This window comes from Rattus norvegicus, chromosome 4 (genome assembly GCF_036323735.1).
Source record: "Rattus norvegicus strain BN/NHsdMcwi chromosome 4, GRCr8, whole genome shotgun sequence".
Lineage (NCBI taxonomy): Eukaryota > Metazoa > Chordata > Mammalia > Rodentia > Muridae > Rattus > Rattus norvegicus.
Genome location: NC_086022.1, coordinates 79,460,636 through 79,483,798, shown reverse-complemented (window position 1 = coordinate 79,483,798; position 23,163 = coordinate 79,460,636). Strand labels below are relative to the sequence as shown.

Genomic DNA, 23,163 nt, shown 5'->3' with positions numbered 1-23,163 from the left:
TGCCCCTCTCCCTGCTCCTGCCCCTCTCCCTGCTCCTGCCCCTCTCCTTGCTCCTGCCCTTCTCCCTGCTCCTGCCCCTCTCTCTGCTCCTGCCCCTCTCCCTGCTCCTGCCCCTCTCCCTGCTCCTGCCCCTCTCCCTGCTCCTGCCCCTCTCCTTGCTCCTGCCCTTCTCCCTGCTCCTGCCCCTCTCTCTGCTCCTGCCCCTCTCCCTGCTCCTGCCCCTCTCTCCCTGCTCCTGTCTCTCTCCCTGCTCCTGTCTCTCCCTGCTCCTGCCCCTCTCTCTGCTCCTGCCCCTCTCTCCCTGCTCCTGTCTCTCTCCCTGCTCCTGTCTCTCTCCCTGCTCCTGTCTCTCCCTGTTCCTACTCCTCTCCCTGCTCCTCTCCCTGCTCCTGCTCCTGTCTCTCCCTGTCTCTGCTCCTTTCCCCATCTCCTCCCTCTACTTCTCTCTCTCCTCCCTCTTCATCCCTCTCTCACCATCCCCCGAAACAATAACTAAGTTGAGAACACTCAGATTGGTGTCCACAATACCTCCCTGAACGGACTTGCACTTCCCTCTCTAGTTCTCCTTGGTCTGTAACAAGCATGCCCTGTACTCAACAGTAGATAAACTGCCATGGGTCAAGCAAGACACCTATGTCATGGGAAAACCTTGGTTGTGGTTCCCACCACTGATCCAGGCACTCACTGTTCACCCAGAGCATTAATGGCTGCTTTGGTGGCCATGAACTTGTCATCGAATGTACAGACTTAGGACATGTGTGTTCATCGTCCCCTGGAGATACTTTGCTTTATCTTGACACAGCCAACTGCCCAAGAGTTGCCGTGACTCCTTGGTGTCAATTTGAAAATGTACATAAGACTGTGTCAGTTAACTAAAGATCTTGAAGATGCTGTTTAGAATTTTTGAGTCTCCTTATCCTGTAATAAAACTCGTTTGTTTTTTTTTTTTAAATCACTTACTGAGTTTCCATGACAAACATTTCAACATATGAATGTAAGGGATGGAACTGGGGCCTTGCACATACATGTTGGGCATTTGCCTGCAGTACACTGAGTCATGCCTCTGCCCCAGCTACATACAAAGAGGTGTTTCATTTTGCTCCCTCAGGGGAGAAATCTCTTAAACTTATACATAGATTGTGTTGATGTGTTGAAAGTTGGTTTTTGTTTCTTAAAGGAATTCGTGTACTTAAATAATTGGGAATTACATAGTTTTCATCATATACTAAATGTGACAACCGTTTTCCTTCCATATGAGACCTAAGAAGCTCATTGAAAATGCCAACTGCTGTTATGCATGTGTTTTTCTTTCTGTTTAGGAGATCCAGTTAGTGTTTTGAAATACATTAGTAGCCCAGGCTGGCCCGGAACATGTTCTGTGTGTAGCCCGGACTGACCTTAAACTTCCTACACCTCCTGCTTTTGTTTCCTGCCAGGAATTGCAGGCACACTGGCTTTTCTTTTCCTTCTATTAAATTAAAATAACACATGGGAGTTTAACTCTGTTGAGTACTTACCTGGGGCCACTGATGTTCCGTATTCCCAAGGATAACCCTGTTATCCTGTGTCTTACGTGTGTGATGTATATGATGTCAGAGGAAATGAAACACTGTTTGGCTGATATTTGAACTGAACTATGGCATACATGCATGTATAAAGTTTCTCCCTGCTTCTAGTTGTGCGTGTAGCTAAAGCTGACGGTAAACATCCGCCCTCCAGAGTGCTTGACTTACAGCTGTGCATCCTATGCTTGGCACGCCATGATGATTTGAGTAGTCGTTTTCATAGAAGCCATCCATAAATATCAGTATTCTCTTTCTTGGCTCCTAAGCATTGAGAATCAACCTAGATGTAATGTAATTCTAGTAGCTGGGTTGGAGATGTCCAGAGACACTGACTTACTAGCATGCGATGAGCAATGTAGGTTGTTTTGCCTTTCTCAAGTGCTCTCTTGGCATAGATGGCACTGTTCTGCTGCCTGAGGACACTTGACACCTTTGGTTGATAGGTTTTTGTGTTGAAGCAACTGTCTCCTGTCTGTTTAGAGTGTGGGGCAGGGGTCGGGGATTTAGCTCAGTGGTAGAGCGCTTGCCTAGGAAGCGCAAGGCCCTGGGTTCGGTCCCCAGCGCCGAAAAAAAGAACCCCCCCCCCAAAAAAAAAAGAGTGTGGGGCAAAGGTAACATGGAGATTAGTCACTGGTAAGTGGGAGAACCATTCTCAGGTCAGAAACAACTCTGGCCACAGTACCAGTCCACTTAAGATGAAGTTTGAAAGAATCAGAAACTTATAAACTGGACAGTATTTAGGAAATGACTATTCCAGAGGAACTTTGAATCAGTAGAGGAGAGTTCTGTGCATTTTAAAACATCCTTGAGAACCTGGCTGTTTCTCAAAGATAGTACCCTACAGAATTTCTTAGATATTTGCTTTTATAATCTGAGTATATGCACATTTACACATTAACTTTAGGGAAATTTATGAAGAGATCCACTCTCCATAGTGAGTCCAGAGTGGGTTCACTCTGCTTCCAGGCCTGCAGATGCTTGAGTAAAATAGGTTCACATCTGCATATGTAAGGCAAATTTCTCTCATCTCCTTAGTTACCCAGGGTAAATATTTACAGTGTGAATGAAGCAATATATAAAAGATCCAAAACATACATTAGAAAACTTATTACGGGGGTTGGGGATTTAGCTCAGTGGTAGAGCGCTTGCCTGGGAAGCGCAAGGCCCTGGGTTCGGTCCCCAGCTCCGAAAAAAAGAACCAAAAAAAAAAAAAAGAAAACTTATTACGGTGTATCTGTGTGTGAGTGTGCATGTGCACACACTCAACTGTGTTCATTCGTGTGAATTCAAGTGTGCACGTGGGGTCAGGACAGCTGTGGGTCTTCATTCCTGCCTTTCATCTTGTTGAGACCAAGTCTCTGCTGTTCTTGTTGCCTAATCCAGACTAGCTGAACCACAGCATACGGGGACTTTCCTGTCTTGTCATAGGAACATTGGATTTCTAATATGAGCTACTGTGCCTGGCTTTACTTGGGTTCTAGGAATTTGAAATCCAGGTCCTCATGCTTGTGAGGCAAGCACTTTGCTCACAGGCCTGTCTTCTAACCCTCAGGTATTGTCCATCTTTTATAAAACAGCAGAATCAATAGGAGCCTGATGACAGGTGGTAGTGGCTTACGCCTTTAATCCAGCGCTCAGGAGGCAGAAGCAGGAGGACCTCTGTTAGTTCGAAGCCAGCCTGGCATACAGAGCAAGTTCTAGGACACCCAGAGCTACACAGAGAAACTCTTTCTTGAAAATCTAAACAAAACAAAATGTGATCCTGAGTTGTTGTTGCTGTGATGATGATGATTGTTTGGTTCGTAGCCCAGGATAGCCTCGGGTTCCCAATCTTCCGTCTGGGCCTCCTGAGCGCTGGGATTATAGTCCTAATTCACATGCCTGAATGCCTGACACAGGAGTTACTTCTGAACAAAGCACCATTTCCTCTGTATATTATAGTTAGATGGTTAGATCTTTTTCTTTTTCTGAACTGATAGAATATATACTTTTTTTTTTTAAATTTGGTCTGTTCTCCCTGATGATTTGCTGTTTTACTGTGTGATAAAAACAATTTGAGTGTTCTTCCCATCTACTTCGTGTAGATTATGAGCAGGGAGTCTCTGATTTGAGTTTATGTGTCCTTTGGTGTCTTTGAATAGGGAGCAGCTATGACATTAATCCTATTACTCTGTGGGAGAGGAAAGAGGTGATAACTCACTAGAATCTACACCAAACATCATAGGCTCTAAAGCTTCCAAATCATAGATTACTTGGTAGGGAAAGGGACATTCACTATGGTTCTGATCTTTGTGAGTTAAACAATTGGACTGCTTTCATTATCGTTACTGTCACCATTCTGTCCATCCATCCATCCATCCATCCATCCATCCATCCATCCATCCATCCATCATTTTTCTATTCATTCAGAGATCTGCCTGCCTCTTCCTCCCGAATGCTGGGGTTGGAGGCATGCACCATCACCACCCAGCTCTATTATTACTTTTGATTATGTGTAAGTGTGTGTCTGAGCACAGGTGCCCACCGAGGCTGTGGCCTGGAGCTAGAGTTACAGGAAGTTATAAGCATCTTGATACGGTTGCTGGAAACCGAGCTCAGGTCGTCTGGAAGAGCAGTTCATGATCTTAACTGCAGAGCCATCAATCCAGCCCCTGAGTTACTTTCTTGATTCTCAGGTGCCTAGGACACTCACTGTTGTCTGATTTTATGGAGGCACTGGTCACTGTGTTACCAAGGTTGGCCCAAACTGAATCCTCCTGGTTCAGTCTCCCTGTGGCAGGTTTGTCGTGGTTTTGAGCAGCTGAAGGCTGACTTCATGCGATGCCTGTAGAACCCTCTCACATACTCCAGGCACCATCTCTCTCTTATTCTCCGTCCTTTTTATACCACACAGATAGTAAAGGGTGAAGAGCTTTTGAACGAAGGAAGAAGATTCTTCATGGATTCTGTGCTGCAGAGTTCTTACCCTGAAACCTATCTTCTTTATTTTGATTTAAAGCTTTCTGTTGTTACTAGTCTGGCCTCAATCACAATAGTTCTCCTGCCTCGCCTTCCCAAGCCCTGGTGTCATCATCATCATTATTGTTAGTGTGTACGTGTTCACGAATGAATGTGAGGACCAGAGGTCAAAGCTAATTAGTCCTTGTTGTTTTTGTTTGAGGCAAGGTCTCGCTATATAGCTCCGGTTAATTTAGAACTCAGTATTTAGCCTGGCTTTGAACTCAGAGAGCCTGCTTTGCTTCCTGATGTTGACATTAAAGGTGCACCAGTGCCTGGCTTCTTAAATGGGTGGTGGAGATAGAGGACACGCCTTCATGTTGGTACACAAGTACTTTACTGACTAAGTCATCTCCCCAGTCCTAGAATGCTTTTAAATGCACAAAATGGGTAGGGTTGCTAAAGAAACTATCTCAAAATACAGTTACCTAAGCTGGGTGTTCAAGTTCAAGCCTGCTCAGGCAGAGAATTGCTGCAAGTTCCAAGCCAGCCCAGAATACAGAGCAAGAGGCCCTGTCTCCAGAGAAGAAAACCATGCCCATACAGTTAGCTGAGTGTTGACTTATGATACAGTAATATGTGCTTTTCATCAGTATAATTGTGGGAGGTCGGGGATGTATCTCAGTAGGTGGTACTTTCCTCGGATGGTAAGGCCCTGAGTCGGTTCCCAGCACTGCCTGACTGGGTGTGATGTTGGTGTACACCTGTAAGCCCAGTGCGCAAATGTAAAGGTAGGTGTCTCAGGAGCTCAAGGTCCTTCGAGGCTGGCCTGCGTGAGACCATGTGTGTTTGTGTACACATGTATGCATGTATATGTATGTATAGCTTTTGGCACTGAATACAGATGATATTTAATGATCTATTGTACCTTTTGTGGCATGAAAATACATGATTTTCATTGATTTGAAAATTACAGGTACTGTGCCTTATTACACTCATGATTAAAGGTTGTGTTGAATTTTATACTCAGGAGGATGGGAAAAAATTCAAGTCTCTCTCCTTTCTCTGCTCCCAAGTTCTCTAATGAGCCTCTTGGCTGTGGTCTCAGAACAAAAACATCTGGAAAGGCTTTGTTTGTGCTCTGGGAGGCTTAAGTTGAGGAAAGGAGGCTTGAATGCTAAACTTAGTCATCAAAATAAGTGTATTTTATGTGTCTGTTTTAGTGCTTTATAAAATACCAGTCACTTAACAATTCTGGGTCCAAGTGTCTCAGCAGGGCACACCTTGGGGTCATTTCGCCTTTTCTGTGGGCTACATTTCCTCAATACATTTTGGTGTACAGTTAAATTAAAATTCATATTTTAAGCATTTTCTAAGCTTCTGTGTTGCTATTGGTATGTGTTGCTTTTGTATGTTTTGTTCCTTAAAATGTTTTAATTCTTCTGCAGGATTCGGAAACTTCAGATACGAAATATCCCACCCCACTTACAATGGGAGGTAAGAGCTTCTATGTTAAGGTCTTAGTGTCGGGCGGAGCCTAGTGTTTTGTTTTTCTAAAGATTTTTCTCCTTCCTTCATCTCTCAGGTATCCTAGAACCCAATTCTTCTCTCTAATGGCTGTGGTATGGGCTTTTCTTTGTAGGATTAAATCCCTTAAAAATCTGTTCTTTGAAATCTTTTTTAAAATGCCCAACAATTAGTAGTAATTGTTATCCTTCTGACCCAGCTCCCTCCGGACAGCGTCTTGTTGATCTGAGTTGCCCATTAGAATTAAATATGGCACTCCTTCCTCGGCAGAAGACACATACGTACTACTTAATGCTTTATTTTAAAAATGTGGGTTTTGTTTTTTGCTTTTTTGTTTTTTGTTTTTTGTTTTTGTTTTCTTTTGTTGTTGTTGTTGCTTAGATGATGGTCCTTCAGTGATTATATATCAACAAAACTGTATAGCACAATTTACTAGCCTGTGTCAGCAGTGTCCACAGCATCATGACAGTGTCATGGTGAGAACTTGAGAATTTGAAGAGGTCAAAGTAAATGTTAACTCTTCCAGACCATGAACTCTGAAAATTTAAAAAAAAAACCCAAAAACCAAAAAACCTCACTATTGTGGTTACTGCATGTGTCTGTATCCTTACTTGAGGTCCAGGCCCACTTTCAGGAGTTGGTTTTGTCCTCCCACCCTGTAGGACTCAGGGATTGAACTCAGGTCCTTGGGTTTGACTGCAGTAGCACCCTTACCACTTGAGCCATCTTGCTGGCTCCCCTGAAAGGCTTTAAAACTTGCCGTGAAGCCTGGTGAGGGAACTGCTCAGCGTTTGTATCATTAGAACATAAACACCCAGAGAGACTTTGTTTTGTGGTTTTAGATTAGGTTTCCAAATGATTTTGCTGTGTCATTAAACTGGAGCCCTTTGTAAAATGCAAAGCATGATTTCAAGGTTTCCTTGAGAGTGAGCTGAGGGAAGTTGTGAATTTTGATTCCTCGAGGTCCCTGCTTAGCATCAAACCATTTGTGCTTAGAACATCTCACCCACTGCTGGTTCCACAGCTGCTACATTCTGGTCTGGGAAGGATGGTTAGTTCCTTAGTATGTTCTGAATGTTTTTGTTATATATAAAAACACACATTGTAGGTTGTGTGTGGCTTCAGAGATTACATTATATGCATTTCCCTGTTTTGGAGTAATATTTGTTTAGGAAATTCATTAGCTTGATGGGTGGGTCTCAAACAGTGTGAGAGCATCAAAATCATAAATTTGTGCCCTGGTTAAGATGGGCCACATTAAACTTGGTTTAACCAGACACTCTGTTCAGGAGTCATGTCTAGTGTGATGCGACTTTAGTGAGATAGTCAGTTACAGCAGCCACCTGAGTGGTTAATGTCACATGATCTGCTGGAGCCAGGCAGAGTCTTCATGACATTTTCTTTCTCGGATTTTCCCTTGTTCTGAGTAAAATCTAATCAGTAAGACAAACCTTATTTGCCCTAATTTTTTCATAATTAATTTTCTCTTCTCTCCCTCCCTCGCTCCCTTTCCTTTCTCCTTCTTTGACAAGATCTTGCTATGTAGTTTAGACTGGCTTTAAAATTAGGACCCTCAGCCTTTCAAGTGCTAGGATTCCAGGCATGTGCCATCACTCCTGGTCCGACAGTCCTTAAAGGGGCAAGGGAGATTGACTACGTGAGAATGGGGAAGAGGATTGGAACTTGAATTTGGAGTTTTTTCAGCTGTGATCCCCCCACCCTTTTTTTTTTTTTTTTTTTTTTGACATTGATTAACAACAATCCTTCTGCCTCAACCTCTTGAGTCCTGGAATTATAGGCATGTGTGAACATGTATGACTGAAGCCAGGTTGAGTCAGGGCTTGTTAGGGGTAGGCTGGGTGGACGGTCCCTGTCCCTGAGGACTTGCAGAGCACCTTTTCCTCTATCCCTTCCCTGAAGGGTCACTTTGTACTCTCTCTGTGCACTGCGGGCATGTGGCTGTCTCGGGCCAAACCCTCACTGTGGACCGTGATAATTGCGCTCTTACAGTCCAGATTCCATTCTTATGGAGGGCTTAGAGTTTGATCCCACTGATTAATGTTAGGACTGCAGAGAGTGACGCAGCCAGACATGTGACCCATGGTCAGATGGAGGAAATGCATTGCACAGACAACATGCTCCTGCCTTAAAAAGAGGTTTGATTACATTCTGTTTTAAGTAGATTTTGCAAGGAATAGGATGCTGGGATACAAGTTAAATAATAACGAGCCTGTCCTATGAGGCATCTTATGGCGTAAGCAAGACTGGTTAGGCAGTCAAGAGGTAGATGGCATCTAGGCCATGTCTTGTGCATGTGCCTGAAGTGAGCCGTGAGCAGTGTGTAAGCTCAGTGGACAGTGTGCCCAAAGCATGGCAGCCTGTAGGGAGACTTAAATTGTAGCCTAGCACCATGACTTTATCTCTGAACAGGGTTTTTACATATGTACGTGCGTACATACATACATGTATGTGCACGTCGTACACACCGTGACATGCGCATGATGTGGGAACCAGTTCTCTCCTTCTACCGTTTAGTTCTAGGAACTTGACTCAGGCTGTCACCTTGGCAGCAAGTACCTTTACCCACTGAGCCATCTCTGAACATACTTCAAAGTATCTGAGATGCATTTTCCTTATTTCTGACCCAGAGATGATGATAGCAGCCCCCACTTACTTATATTCCTGTAATCTCAGCACTTGGGCAGAGGCAGGTGGGTCTCTGAGTTTGAGGTCAGCTACATAGAGAAATCCTGTCTCAGTAAAACAAAATAACAACAACAAGACTCACACTTACTCTGGCCATAAAAGAGTGCTTGGTCTATATGAACATCTAGTACATTAGTGTATGATAGAACAAACTGAGCACCTCCCAACCTTGAATCAGTGCTTCATGTGTCCATCAGGTCCAGCTGATCTCACAACACACACAGTAGGCCTTCACCAGGGGATTTGAAGGCAGAGGATCACATGAGATCTCAAGAGGTTAAAGAGCGAAAGGGGTAGAAGTAGCTATGACTGAAGGGAACAACAGACATTCTGATCCCTAGAATATGAGCCAGAGTAGCTGAGACTCAGTTCTCTGAGCTGTGCAAGCTCACGCTGGAGCTTGTGAGTCTTGTTCTTGGAGCCTACAGCCATAAACCGCTGGAGCCAATTGCTGAATTGTGGATGAGCAGCGGACCAGAATGAGCTCCTCCTACAATCTATCTGCCCCGCCCCCAGCCTCCCACTGCCCCGCCCCCAGCCTCCCACTGCCCAGTTCCTTCTGTGGCAGGAATATACAGGGAAGAGATGGGAAGAGAGATGATTTGAGTTCCCAGAGTCTCAAAGAAAAAGTTGATTTGGGATTGAGAACTTCTTATTCTGCTGCTGATCTGCCCTGGAAACAGAAAGTGGCAGCCTCCATTCTACTACCACTCACCTTGTGAGCTGTTTTCTGTGAGGTCTGACTTCTCCACAGGATCGGAGCAGGACAGAAAGACCTCAGCCCCAGCGCTGTGTGCTGGTCTGTAGGTGGTCCCCTGCTTTCTTAGATTTCCCCGCCATCCTGCTTAACTCTTGTCATCTTTATCCCTCTATACTTCCCAGAAATGAGAAACACAGTCCTCCCAGGTCCTTTGGGTTTTTCCATCCTTTCAGGCTGCGGGGCTTCTAGTGATTTAGCTTTTAACGTTGGTAAAGCATTGTGAACACCAGGGCAAGGAGCTTTTGTGTCTGTGGCAGATAAGATTACGAGGAGACTTAACTTTCTGGAGGACCTGGTGCTGGAAAGCTAGAAAAGCTTATCCCCTCCCCAGCACCCCATAGGTAAGATGCACAGAGGAAATAGAATCGTCTTGTTCGTCCTTCACCTCCTGAGTGCCTTGAGGACTGAGCACTCCCCTCTTAGACAGGCGGGCACCGAAGCACCATACTTTCATTCTTTCCTTCACGTGTGCTTTCTCAAGGTGACTCCACCGTTAGATTTAAGGAAGGCACATGTGAGATTAATGTCAATGTCTTAGGAAAGAACTTCTATGCAAGAACTTCTGATTGTCTGTTTATTGCTTTCTGATGAGAAAAATCAGAGTCCTAGTAGCATTCATGGACTGCAGAAGGAAAACCCCACGAAGACCCATAACCACACGGAAATGGTGGTCTTAGAATAAAGAGCAACTTTAGATCTTCAGTGAGGAAGCAGAGGGAAGTGTCTCCAGACTGAGCTGCAGGTCGGAGCCACGGTTAGTCATCGCGATTATAAGGCTCCCCTTGCTGATGACTGAGATGACCAAAGGCAGATAGGTGGTTTGACAGACACTTAAGAGAATGCGTACTTTATTTATTACATTTCTCAACTTGAATGACGTAGTTTTTATTCATGTGTATGTGGAATGTGTGCTCATGTGATGGGTGGATGTTGGAGGCAACTTGCAGGGAGTCTGTTCTCTCACTGTGCCAGGCTTGGCAGCCAACACCTTTACCTGCTGACCTACCTGTCTTACTGACCTGAGGATGCATACTTTAAAGTCATAATCTCGCTTATAAAACAAAACAGAATCCACAGTGTTTTTTTAGCTTTACCTCAAAGCCCGGACTTCCGATCCTGGGACTTAGTTGATTGGGAGGACAGTTTATCTTAGGAAGAAGTTCTGAAGACGCCTTCTTTTCCTGGTTGTTGTCTGGTGTGGCTCAGGACGTGGGAACTTTCCTGGCTGAGCCGTGGGCTGAGCTCTTCATAAACTGAGGGTCCTCAGATTATCCAGGCTCTGCCATGCCAGTCGGCCAGCCTTCCTGTTTGGTGTAGAAACCATGTAACCAGTGCACAAAAATAAGAAGCTGGAGGGGCCAGGCGGAAACTGAAACATAAAATACTGTTGTTAGAGACAACATGTAGGAATCTTTAATGGGGTGCCCCATCTGTAGGGCCCCATAAATGCCCTGATAAAATGTCTTATTTAGCATTTCTGCTTGGCACCTTATCTCTGGGCCAGGGGCCTGGAAGCCGCACTTTCTCCTGGTGGTTGCTGTTTCCTCTTGCACAGTCAGCTCCAGCTCTCACTGGCCAACAGGAAGCTTCCCTGGGAAAGGCAGCAGAGCCTCCCTCAGTTACTCTCTACTGGTCCTGCCCGCTCGACACACTAGAAAGATTCTCATTTAGGCAAATCAAAAGAAGACAGCTAGGCAGGAGAAGGCCTAGCGCTTCTGTCAGTGACACGGTTAACACCAGAGACCCCACCCTCCCAGCTAGTGACCTAGAAGATAGGTGCTACCTGGTTATCCAGCAAAGCCTACCATATTTACTACAGAAGGCCCATTGCCAGCCAGCCTTGTGAATGTGAGCTGAAACTTGGAAGACTTAGAGATTGGTGGGCTGCTGGGAGGCGGCCAGCAGGAGGCTAGGATGTCCTTGATGGCTGGAGCCACCATTCTTCTGTCCACAGGGTGATTGTGGCACTGTGGTCGGATACCACTTGGTCTGTGATGGATTTTGAAATTAATGCTTAAGGGGATGGACATGACTCAGCAGTAAAGAGCACTTACTGCTCTTGCAGAGGACCCAGGTTCAGTTCCAGTCACCCCTAGAATGGCTCACAACTCAAAGGATCTTGGAGTCTGCACAAGACACACCCCAAGACCAAGTTCTCAGCACAAAGGAGATTTATGTGCCCCAGAGGGACAAAGACCGGAGATGAGGAAGTGGGAGAAAGGAAAAAGGGATATTCGCCCCAGAGGGATAAAAGACCTCCTCTGGATAAATAGCAGACAGACATGGCCTTAGGGAAATGGCAGGTTATAAAGGTAAAAGGAGAACACACACTCTGAGTAGTCAGTCAGCCTCTGTAGGAGGAAGTGGCCAAGTAAGGGACTGGACCCTGGGGGCTGGCTGTACTCTTAACAGCTTTAGCAAGGGAAGAAGGAATGGGGTAAGGGCAAGGTTTGCCAGAGCCGTGTTTGCCATGCTCAGGCCGACTAGACTATAGCTCTAGTTCTGTAGTGCTCCATGCCTCTCTGACTTTGGTGGGCCCTACAAGCACATGCACACGGTACATATACATACATTCAGGCACACACACTTACAGTGAATAAGTGTTTTTAAAGGAAATTAGTGCTGAATGGAAACTGAGTGAGACAGGAGTAAAAAGCCTTCGCATAGCTAACAACAGCAAGTTTTTTGGCGTAGTCACACGGAGCAGTGTGTTAAAGCAGAATGGATCGCGACCACGAGTGGGTAAGAGGTCATGGGAGTCATTGACATTGAACATCACAACTGACTGTTTAAAGATCTCCTTGTCCAGGACTTGGGTTAGAATTGTAAGTGAAGGAGATCCAGATGAGCCAGGGTCCTGTGTGAGTGGTTGTCTTAGAGTGCCCTGTCTTTGACCACTTGCCCAGTAAATACCCATCTGTGTGCTAGGTACCAGATGGGCCCCATGTCTTCACGCCGGAGGTATGGGATTCCAAGTTAACCATTTGCTAGGCTTTGAGCTGGAGAGGGCTGGAGTCTCTGCATGTCACTGACCGAAAACCAAGTCTTTTCTCTTAGTTGTTGTTTGGCCACTTGGTCATTTATGTCCAGAAGCTGGACATAGTGGCTTATACCTGTAGTCTCCATACCTGGGAGGCTGAGGCAGAGGACTTCTGTGAGTTTGAGACCAGCCTGGGCTACTTAACTGAGTTCCAGGCTAGCTTGCGCTGCAGAATAAAACCTACTTGTGACCTCTCTGGGCACTAGGCATGTACCTGGAGCACAGGCACGCATGTGGGCAGAACACATACCCACACACATGAAACAAAAGCTTAAAAACAAGAAGCACTCCCTTGAAAATTGGGTAAGGAGCCTGACAGAAAAAGCACCCTCCAAGGTCTGGGGGAGATCTGTCATTTTGAGTGGCGAATGATCTTAGAGGAGTTGGGGGTGTTACTGGGAAATCCTTATTTAGAGAACTGTGAGGGTTGCATTGTCTATGAGTGGCCACTCTGGGATGGTCAGTCTCTAACATCATTAGAAGTAATTTGCCCTTTGGTGTGTCTGTGTAGGGGTGGATTGCAGTCCCCATGGCTGGTACGTTATCTACAGGAATTTACGGTGCCATTTTTCCAGAGCCCTATGATGCCTTGCTGTTTGTTCTCCTGCTACTTTGAGATGTCATGTTACAACTTCATAACTTATTTATTATGAGAAATATCACATATAAAAGTAGACTGATAGAGTGAAACTCACCATTACCAACGTGTGGTTGGCTGGTTTTGGTATGTGTGCACACATGCACCCTTTCCCCTGTCTACGTTAGTTTGAAACAAACTTTTTACATCGTGGCATTGTTAGGTATTTCAGTTTGTGTCTCCAAAAGACATGGTCTCTATCTTGGATCACCTGGGCTTCCATAGTATAGACCTAAACAGGAACTTCCTGCCTCAGCCTCATCCTTCTGGAATCTGGAAGCCCTAGGGCCAAGGTGCCTGAAGGTTTGTCATTTTCTGGGGTTGTGAGTGAGGGAAGGAGCACTCTGTGGTAGTTCTTAGCTTGTAGCAACAAAACTCCCTTTCTCATTGTGTTCTGACTCCAGACCCCCCCCCCCCCTTTTATAAAAAGGCAGTCAGTCTGGGTCTGTCAGACCTCACTGTAACACCTCTGTGAAGGCTTTTGAGGTAAGGCCACATTCTGAAAATTGGAATTAGGATGCATTCATATAGAGTTTTGATGGATAGAATGTATCATTGAATCCAGAAAAGTCTTTTTAAACTTAAGGTCTAACTCATGATAAGGCTAGCAATATGGCTCAGCAGGAAAAGGCTCCTGTTGCCAAACCTGACAACCTAAGTTCAACCCCCAGCTCCCAATCTGTGGAAGGAGGGAACTGACTACATTTGAAGTCACCCTCTGGTCTTCACTCATACTTCATGGCATGTGAATGCCCATGTGACACACACACACACACACACACACACACACACACACACACACACGAGCAAACACATAAGCAAATATATAAGTAAAGAACTGAAAGGTTCATGTTGAACTTGATGCGTCAATGTTTCCTAGACTTTCTTTAAAAGTTGATTATTTTAGTTAATCCACTTCCTTCCTTTGTGGCTACATTTTCTTTTCCGGTATATTTGTGGAAGTTGGTTTACACTGTAGAGCTCCACATTCTTTCTTTGCTGAATATGTCCATGTGTGGTTACTTAACATGTCCCTGAGACCGATGTGGAACTTGGATTAGATACAGTGTCTGTGTGCATAACGATAAGCCCGTGGGTTTAAGGCTCTGGGTTTCAGGTTGGAGTCATTGTTTTCAGTGTTTACATTCTGAGATGAATGTGGTAGCTTCTTGAAACTAGTGCTGTTCTTATGCCACCTCAGCACTTAGTACCTTACTTCACTTTGTAGCACAAAGCCCCAGGTTTATTTGAGAGTTTCCTGGTCTTTAAGGGGTCTTGATAATATATAGTGTTCATAGTGAGGCCGTTCCCCTCTTGGGACCAAGTCACCAGCCTTCCCAGGACTGTGTGACATTTATGTCCTCGTTCCTGTAGGCTTAGTCATGCTTTTTGTTTTCTCCCCTCTGTATCACTATGTGTTCTCTTGTCTGAGAGTTTATATTGATAGCCCATCTCACTGTCCTCCCTCAGTTCTGGAGATGCAACTCAGGCCCTTCTGCTTGCTAGGCAAGTACTCTAATACTGAGCACTACCTGAATTTTTATTTTATTTATTTATTGATTGATTTATTATTTCACTTCTTGACCTTTTGGCTAAGATCAGATTTGTTTGTTTGTTTGAAACAGGAGTTCTCTGTATTGCTCTGGATGTCTTAGAATTTGCTCTGTAGATCAGGTTGACCTCCAACTCATAGCAATCCTGCTTCTGCCTTAATAGTGCTGGGATCAAAGGTGTGTACCGCCACTGCCCATTGCACCCTGATTTTTTTTTTTTATTGGATTTCTGTGTGTGTGGGTAGGTCCTGTGCATCTGTAGAGGCCAGAGAGCACCTTATAGCATTTGTTGTTCTTCCCTGTGGGTCCCATGACTCTGCTTCACCCTGGGTGAAGTGTTGATAAGAATTCTTTGACTTCCTCTTTCCTTACCTGCCATGGTTATTGGACATTAAACTTGGAGCCTGTGCTTGCTAGACAAGTGTCATATCACTGAGCTATGTTCCCAATCCTGGTGATAGTCTCTGCAAAGATTGGCTTGCTTTATGAAGTTAATAAATAGAGCAGCATGTTTTGTAGCATTCTTTTATTGGCCTGTACAATTCTATGGGATCTGTAGTGGTGCCTCTTAATCCTCACACCATTCATTTCAATGTCTTAAATCTGTCAGTCTTGCTAGAGGTTTTTAAGATTGTTTTATGTGTGGGAGTGTTTGCCTATGCATATGTGTGTGTACTATGTGTATTCTTAGTGCCTAACAGAGATTCAGAAGAATGTGTTGAATCCTTTAGAATGATTGTGAGCTGCCATGTTGGTGCTGGGAACCGAACTCAGGTCCTCTTGCATGAGCAGCAAATGCTCTATCCCTGTTTGACCCCCTTCCTTACTTGCTCACTTAAAGAAAAGAAAACAGTACTTGGTTTCATTGATTTTACTGTTGTGGAAACAATTTATTACATTTTTATTTATTTTGTGTATGTCGCGGGTATTGGCATGGTCATGCCAGGGCAAACCTGTGGGGTTAGAGGACATATTTCAGGTGTGTGTTAGTTCTCTCTACCACATGGGTCCCAGGGATTGAACACAGGTTGTCAGATTTAGTCGTCTTTACCTGCTGAGGTATGATGCCTTTACCACCTTACCTGGGTTCTCTATAAGAGCATTAAGTGTTCTTAACGACTAAGCGCTTCCTTCCTCCCTCCCTTCCTTCCTTCCTTTTCTTCCCTCCCTCTCTCTCTTCCTTTCCTTTCTTTCTTTTTTCTTTTTTTTTTTAAGCTTTATTTATTTTATGTATATGAGTACACTGTAGCTGTCTTCAGACACACCAGAAGAGGGCATCAGATCTCATTACAGATGGTTGTGAGCCACCATATGGTTGCTGGGATTTGAACTCGGGACCTCTGGAAGAGCACTGAGCCATCTCTCCAGCCCCCTGAGCTGTTTCTTTTGCTCCTGATTTTACTCTTTTAAGAATATATAGTTTTGTTCTCTGCACCCAAATCCCGTGGGAGGGAGAGCTAAACCTTCAGAGAGGCGGACACGCCTGGGAAACCAGAAGAGACTGCACTCTGTGCACATCCAGACGCCAGAGGAAAACACCAAACGCCATCTGGAACCCTGGTGCACGGAGGCTCCCGGAAAGAGCGGCGCAGATCTTCCCGGTTGCTGCCGCCGCGGAGAGGACTTAGGCAGTACCCCACGAGCAAACTTGAGCCTTGGAACCGCAGGTAGGACCAACTTTTCCCCTGTAAGAAACCTGCCTGGTGAACTCAAGACACAGGCCCACAGGAACAGCTGAAGACCTGTAGAGAGGAAAAACTACACGCCCAAAAGCAGAACACTCTGTCCCCATAACTGGCTGAAAGAAAACAGGAAAACAGGTCTACAGCACTCCTGACACACAGGCTTATAGGACAGTCTAGCCACGGTCAGAAATAGCAGAACAAAGTAACACTAGAGATAATCTGATGGCGAGAGGCAAGCGCAGGAACCCAAGCAACAGAAACCAAGACTACATGGCATCATCGGAGCCCAATTCTCCCACCAAAGCAAACACGGAATATCCAAACACACCAGAAAAGCAAGATCTAGTTTCAAAATCATATTTGATCATGATGCTGGAGGACTTCAAGAAAGACATAAAGAACTCCCTTAGAGAACAAGTAGAAGCCTACAGAGAGGAATCGCAAAAATCCCTGAAAGAATTCCAGGAAAACACAATCAAACAGTTGAAGGAATTAAAAATGGAAATAGAAGCAATCAAGAAAGAACACATGGAAACAACCCTGGACATAGAACATCAAAAGAAAAGACAAGGAGCTGTAGATACAAGCTTCACCAACAGAATACAAGAGATGGAAGAGAGAATCTCGGGAGCAGAATATTCTATAGAAATCATTGACTCAACTGTCAAAGATAATGTAAAGCGGAAAAAGCTACTGGTCCAAAACATACAGGAAATCCAGGACTCAATGAGAAGATCAAACCTAAGGATAATAGGTATAGAAGAGAGTGAAGACTCCCAGCTCAAAGGACCAGTAAATATCTTCAACAAAATCATAGAAGAAAACTTCCCTAACCTAAAAAAAGAGATACCCATAGGCATACAAGAAGCCTACAGAACTCCAAATAGATTGGACCAGAAAAGAAACACCTCCCGTCACATAATTGTCAAAACACCAAACGCACAAAATAAAGAAAGAATATTAAAAGCAGTAAGGGAAAAAGGTCAAGTAACATATAAAGGCAGACCTATCAGAATCACACCAGACTTTTCGCCAGAAACTATGAAGGCCAGAAGATCCTGGACAGATGTCATATAGACCCTAAGAGAACACAAATGCCAGCCCAGGTTACTGTATCCTGCAAAACTCTCAATTAACATAAATGGAGAAACCAAGATATTCCATGACAAAACCAAATTTACACAATATCTTTCTACAAATCCAGCACTACAAAGGATAATAAAGGGTAAAGCCCAACATAAGGAGGCAAGCTATACCCTAGAAGAAGCAAGAAACTAATCGTCTTGGCAACAAAACAAAGAGAAGAAAAGCACACAAACATAACCTCACATCCAAATATGAATATAACAGGAAGCAATAATCACTATTCCTTAATATCTCTCAACATCAATGGCCTCAACTCCCCAATAAAAAGACATAGATTAACAAACTGGATACGCAACGAGGACCCTGCATTCTGCTGCCTACAGGAAACACACCTCAGAGACAAAGACAGACACTACCTCAGAGTGAAAGGCTGGAAAACAACTTTCCAAGCAAATGGTCAGAAGAAGCAAGCTGGAGTAGCCATTCTAATATCAAATAAAATCAATTTCCAACTAAAAGTCATCAAAAAAGATAAGGAAGGACACTTCATATTCATCAAAGGAAAAATCCACCAAGATGAACTCTCAATCCTCATCTTCGATTGGTTTATATACAAGTGTGCAATTTCTAGGCTTGAAAGTAAAATGATGCTATCTGGTGCTGGATAGAGGAGCCTTATTTTTTATTATGGCAGCTTGCTATTTTTGTAACATGGTGATTTGGTTGAACACAATAAAGTACAGTAGTAACTGATCTCCCCCTCTTCCTGGATGAGTGAGGAGATGATTAAATGTTGATGTCAGCATCCATGAGCATATTCAGATGAGCTTCTGCTTCTGTTGAAAAGGATGCTGTGTTTGATTGTGGTCCGAAGCTTTGAAGCACTACTTGGCATCTCCTTCCTTGGAGGTCTCACTGTTTAAACATAACAGATTTGATAGCTTGTTGGTAAGGTGAGGTCCAGCTTGTCTCCACTAGGTCATCTTCATGTGAATCCGGTGGTTATACTGTTTTGTTCTAGGGATATTTCATTTTTTTAATAACGGTTTTAGCTGACATTCATGGAGAGAAAGAATCCTTAGAAGTGTGCCACTAGTGAAAGGAAATCCTGTCTAGAGTATGTTTCTTTACAAAGCTGTGTCACACCATCCTTTGGGCCCTCTGCTGGAAAAGTAGAATCAAGTCTCAAATAATGCCTTTTAAATTGTATCCTCTAGTATTATAGATGTAGGACAGTACTGTATCATACCTCTGTGGATGTAAAATAGCTTGTACCTGCTTTATGATACGTAGTAGTGACCGTGCTTTATCAGAGCTGTTTTTAATGATGTTGCTCAGAATGTTTTCTTTCCAGATGATGATTGAGAAGCTAATTTTAAAAAAAAAATGGTGCCAGGTACCACAAGAGTAACAGAACTGTGCTGTTTTCTCGGGTTTTGTTTTTTTACTTTTTTTTTTTTTAATGGAGTGTGCTGGATGTCTCTACAGTTTTGTTCAGATGACTGCAGAACCTGGAAAAGCTGTTGCTGCTGTTGATGCATAACACACTGCTATTATTGGTCTTTTAATATAAATATAAATATATATATACAGATATATAATTTGAATTTTTTGAAACTTTACCTGTGCTGTCAACTTTCGAAAAAAGTATCCCCGTTTACTGTGTTGAGTTGGCACTGTACAGAAATTAACAGCCATATTGGTCTAGAAATGGTGAACTTAAGTTTTTTCCATTTGTACAGGGGTAACACACTGTATTAAATATGTAAGGTCTTATATACGTGGGTTTGATTACAAAAACTAGTAAAGTATTCTCTAAATTAAAAACAAAAGAATATATAGTTTTTTACTTTTAAATTATTGGAAATATTCTTGTTCTGTCCTATTGATGACTTACAGTTTGATTTTTAGGCTGTGTTTTTTCCCTTGGCTTTCATTAATTAGTTATGATATAGTAAGAGATGGGTTTGGAGGACTGCTGTGTCTTTTGCTCGTCCTTACCCCTCACTGCTGCGTGTTCTTTTTCTGCAGACACCTCCATCCTTCTTTCTTCACACTGATGCTGCAACGCCACCCTTCTGATTTTTCCCACAGGGTTTTGAGCCTTTCATTTTGTTCAGTGTCTTCTCTGTGAGTTGTTCAGAGTAATTACATTTGGTCCGTGTGTGTGTGTGTGTGTGTGTGTGTGTGTGTGTGTGTGTGTGTGTCTGCAGCCTACTGGGGACTCATCTAGTACCTTTATTAATGTCTCTTATTTCTTATTCTTTTAAAGAATGTTCACCCTTTGTGGAACATTTTTATAGTAAACATCTCTAAAATCTGTCAAGTAACTTTATATCTGTGTCAGTCTTGGTATTTGTACTGACTTTTCTGTATGAACTGATTTTCCTGGCTTTCATATGCTAAGTGATTTTGGGGTTGTATTTTGGATATCTTAAATATTTTGAGAGTCTGCATGTGTGTTGTTTAAATCCTATGGAGAAGACTGATGATAATCTTGTGGGGCGTCCTCCTCTTAGCTGGATTCATATTGCAAGTTGGAACCAGTCTTAGGCTTAGGGTTCCAGTTTCTGTTGTCTTCAGAGTTTGGGGGTCTGTCTGATTTGTGTACCACCCACTTGTAGTCAGTCCTAGACCTAGGCGGTGATCTAGTCATGGCTGAGTGAGTGCTCACAGTCTAGAGTATGCTGCCGAGCTCAGATCGAGCAAGGGGCTCTGGCTGGGGTAACCTGGGGTAACCTCGTGAGTTTCTAGTAACTTTTGAGCTTCCCCGTATATCCCCCTCATCGTGTTGGACTGTGCTGTGCCCTGGCCCTTTCCTAGCTAGAGAAGCTAGAGTCTTGAATCCCAGGCTCCTTGATTACACTTCCTATGTTGATTGGAGGGTTTAAATGATAGGACAGAGGAAATAGCATAGATTTCAACCCAACCTTTGGGACTGTAGCTCCGTCTTCTGTGGGAGGTTTGTGTGGCATCCTGTCCTCGCGAGGATGGCAAGGCTTCGCCATCCCTCTCCCCAGGTCCCCATCAGAGGGCAAAGGATACATGGCACACCTCAGACCCCATAGTACTCTCACCCTTGCACATCGCCAGTTGCTTGTAGTATGGTAGAGTTCAGATCTTATAGCTGTGTTCAGTGAGAGAAACAGTGGAGTAGACCAGCTTTTATTCCTTCTAAATTTCAAAGGGAATGAGTCCTTCATTTCTTAAGAATGCAACACTGTTGTCCATTGGCTCTAATGTTATCTCTTACAGATAGGTTACAGCAAGGCCCAGTAGGTCTTTAGCTGACTTTTAAGATGTGAGTTAGGGCTGTCCACATACGTGATTCAGCACAAGAACCATGTGAGTCACATGTGCTGTTTGCATGTGTAAACCCTTTTGCTTGGTTCTCTCATTTTTATTATTTCCACTTCTGATTTAATGAATAAAATAAAGTTAACTTGGGAAGAAAAGAATGGTCCCCAGGTAAGGACTTAGCACAGTTGTCAGTTGAGAATGGCCTGTTGAATTCTGTTTCTAAATTTAGCACCAGAATCCAGAAAGGGAAGTGTGCCTCAGTACCAAGGACATTTCTATCCTTTTATTCTCTGCCTTGCTGAAGGGCCTGCTTTATCTCATGCAAATATGCTTTTGTCATATCTCCCTTGTGGGAACTTTACTTTTCATTGTCTTTACTGGACGTCAGTATGTGTGCTCTGATGGCTTCTCAGACTTCCTTTGTTATGGCGTCTGCATAATGGACGGAGATACTTAGTGTTGGTTGAACTGAGGAGGTGTTCTGTCCTTCCACAGTCTACGATCAACTGAGACCAGGTTTCTGTGTTCATCTGCCTAGTGTTCTTTATAGCCACAGTCCCTTCCTAATCCGTATTATAAAAGTGTTCTGAAGGTGGAAGGCAGTGGTTGTAATGTAGGTGAGTGTGTACAATGTCACTAACTGTACTAAAGTCTGCTATTGGAAGTGTACCACAGTATCAGAACTCGCAAAATAAAACACTGCAAGCAAGATTTATTTGGATATGAATGGTGCCTAAAGACTGAAACTCTTAACAGTGAAACAGTCAAATAGTAGAACACACAGAAAAGAGCCTGTTGTGGAGCGGTTTTGTGCTAACAGAAGGACAGCTTGTGGTCACCTCAGCTCACATAACTGATATGCTGCTTATATGGGCACCTGTGTGCGCATGACTCTGGAAGCTGGAGGATAGTCCCTGAGGTCATTGTTAAGGAATTTTTTTTTTTTTAGAGACATGGATGGCCTCTTATGAGCCTGAGACCCACCAATCATGGCTGGCCAGTGAACCCCAAATATCTCTACCAGTTTCCATCTTTCTAACACTGGGGTTATGAATGTGTGCCACTGGGTCCAAATTATCGTGTATGAATCTAGAGGGCTTGAACCCCAAGTACCCATGTGTAGTGGTTTCATGAGCTGCTCCCTGCAGTCTCAGGCATTGAATACTTGAGTTCTATGGTGATTCTGTTTGGGAGACATAGGAGGGAGGAATGACGTGGTTCGAGGAAGCCTGTCACTAGAGCTGGATTTTAAGAGATTGTTGACTTGGCTGTCTCTGTTTTCTGCTTATATTTTGAGATGTAGGTCTCAGGTCTCAGCTTTCAGCGCTAGCTGTCATGTCTGTGGCATGCTGCCATGCTGCCGTGCTGCCGTGCTGCCATCTCTATAGTTATAGACCTTAACTCTCTGGAAACACAGGTCCAAAAGACCCTTCCTTGTATGTGACGCCTTGGTTATGTAAGTTGGTACCAGAGAGTGGATGGTCGTTGTAAAGATCCTGTTGTCCTCACCCCCACCCCACCCCCTTTATTTGAATGTGGAATTAGATTTCAGAACTTTGGATCAGAGAAGGAGTTGAATGCTGGAAGCAGAGTTTAACGAGCCAGTTCAGTAAGCCCCTGGCAGGCAGTAGTACCAAGAGGAGCACAGACAGGAGAAGCCCAGCTTGATTAAATAGGGGAGCAAGGACCTTCACAGCCATTCACGTGATGTTTTTACAAACAATCTGGCTGTTTTAGTCCATGTTATAAGGCTAAATTAAAAAGTAATTGACTAGTTTCTTTGGCAGGAAATTTCAAGATAGCATAAGATTGAGTCTGAGACTTGGTTGTTACTAGTAACTTACGCAGATCTTCAATGAAAAAGAGAAAATGAGGCCGAAAGAAAGAACTACAGAATGTACAGCTTGGAGAGGAAAAGAACCCTGGCAAGCTTGTTGTTACAGCCAAGGCTCGTGCTAGAGGAGAGGCTGCCAATGCTAGAGGTTAGCAGGAGAGGCGTGACCCCCACTGGAGCAGTGGGAAGGGTGCCTCCAGGGACCGCTCCCGCCCAGCTAAGCTTCCAGTTTGCTTCACCACACACAAGCTGACGCTATGTGGTCATAGCCAGCCAGTGTCCATCCCAAGCTCACAGCCAAACTTGGCATCAGCATCCATGCGGTGCTGGGTTTAGATGCACAAAAGGTAGAAGAGATTGGGTTGTTGTGCATGAGGTCAGGACACTTGTGGCAGGGAAGTCCCCTGTGTGAAGGCCCTGAGAGGGCAGGAGTTGGCTTTCTCTGACTCCTGCTTACAGTTCAAGATGTTGGGCCTTAGCCCTGAGCCCTTATGGACTCTAATCCCTTGGAGAACACTAAGCGCAAATAAACC

At 44.1% G+C, this 23,163-nt stretch overlaps 1 protein-coding gene across 5 annotated transcripts in view; it reads left to right on the top strand.

The window, feature by feature from the left end:
* Igf2bp3 (insulin-like growth factor 2 mRNA binding protein 3) overlaps nucleotides 1-23,163 on the top strand; it is a 134,557-nt gene that overhangs the window by 42,125 nt on the left and 69,269 nt on the right. For all 5 annotated transcript variants that reach the window (XM_017592993.3, XM_063286031.1, XM_063286030.1 and 2 more), the window contains exon 3: nucleotides 5,951-5,999. In XM_017592993.3, coding sequence (XP_017448482.1) covers nucleotides 5,951-5,999 — 49 coding nt within the window. The remainder of the gene's footprint in view (nucleotides 1-5,950; nucleotides 6,000-23,163) is intronic.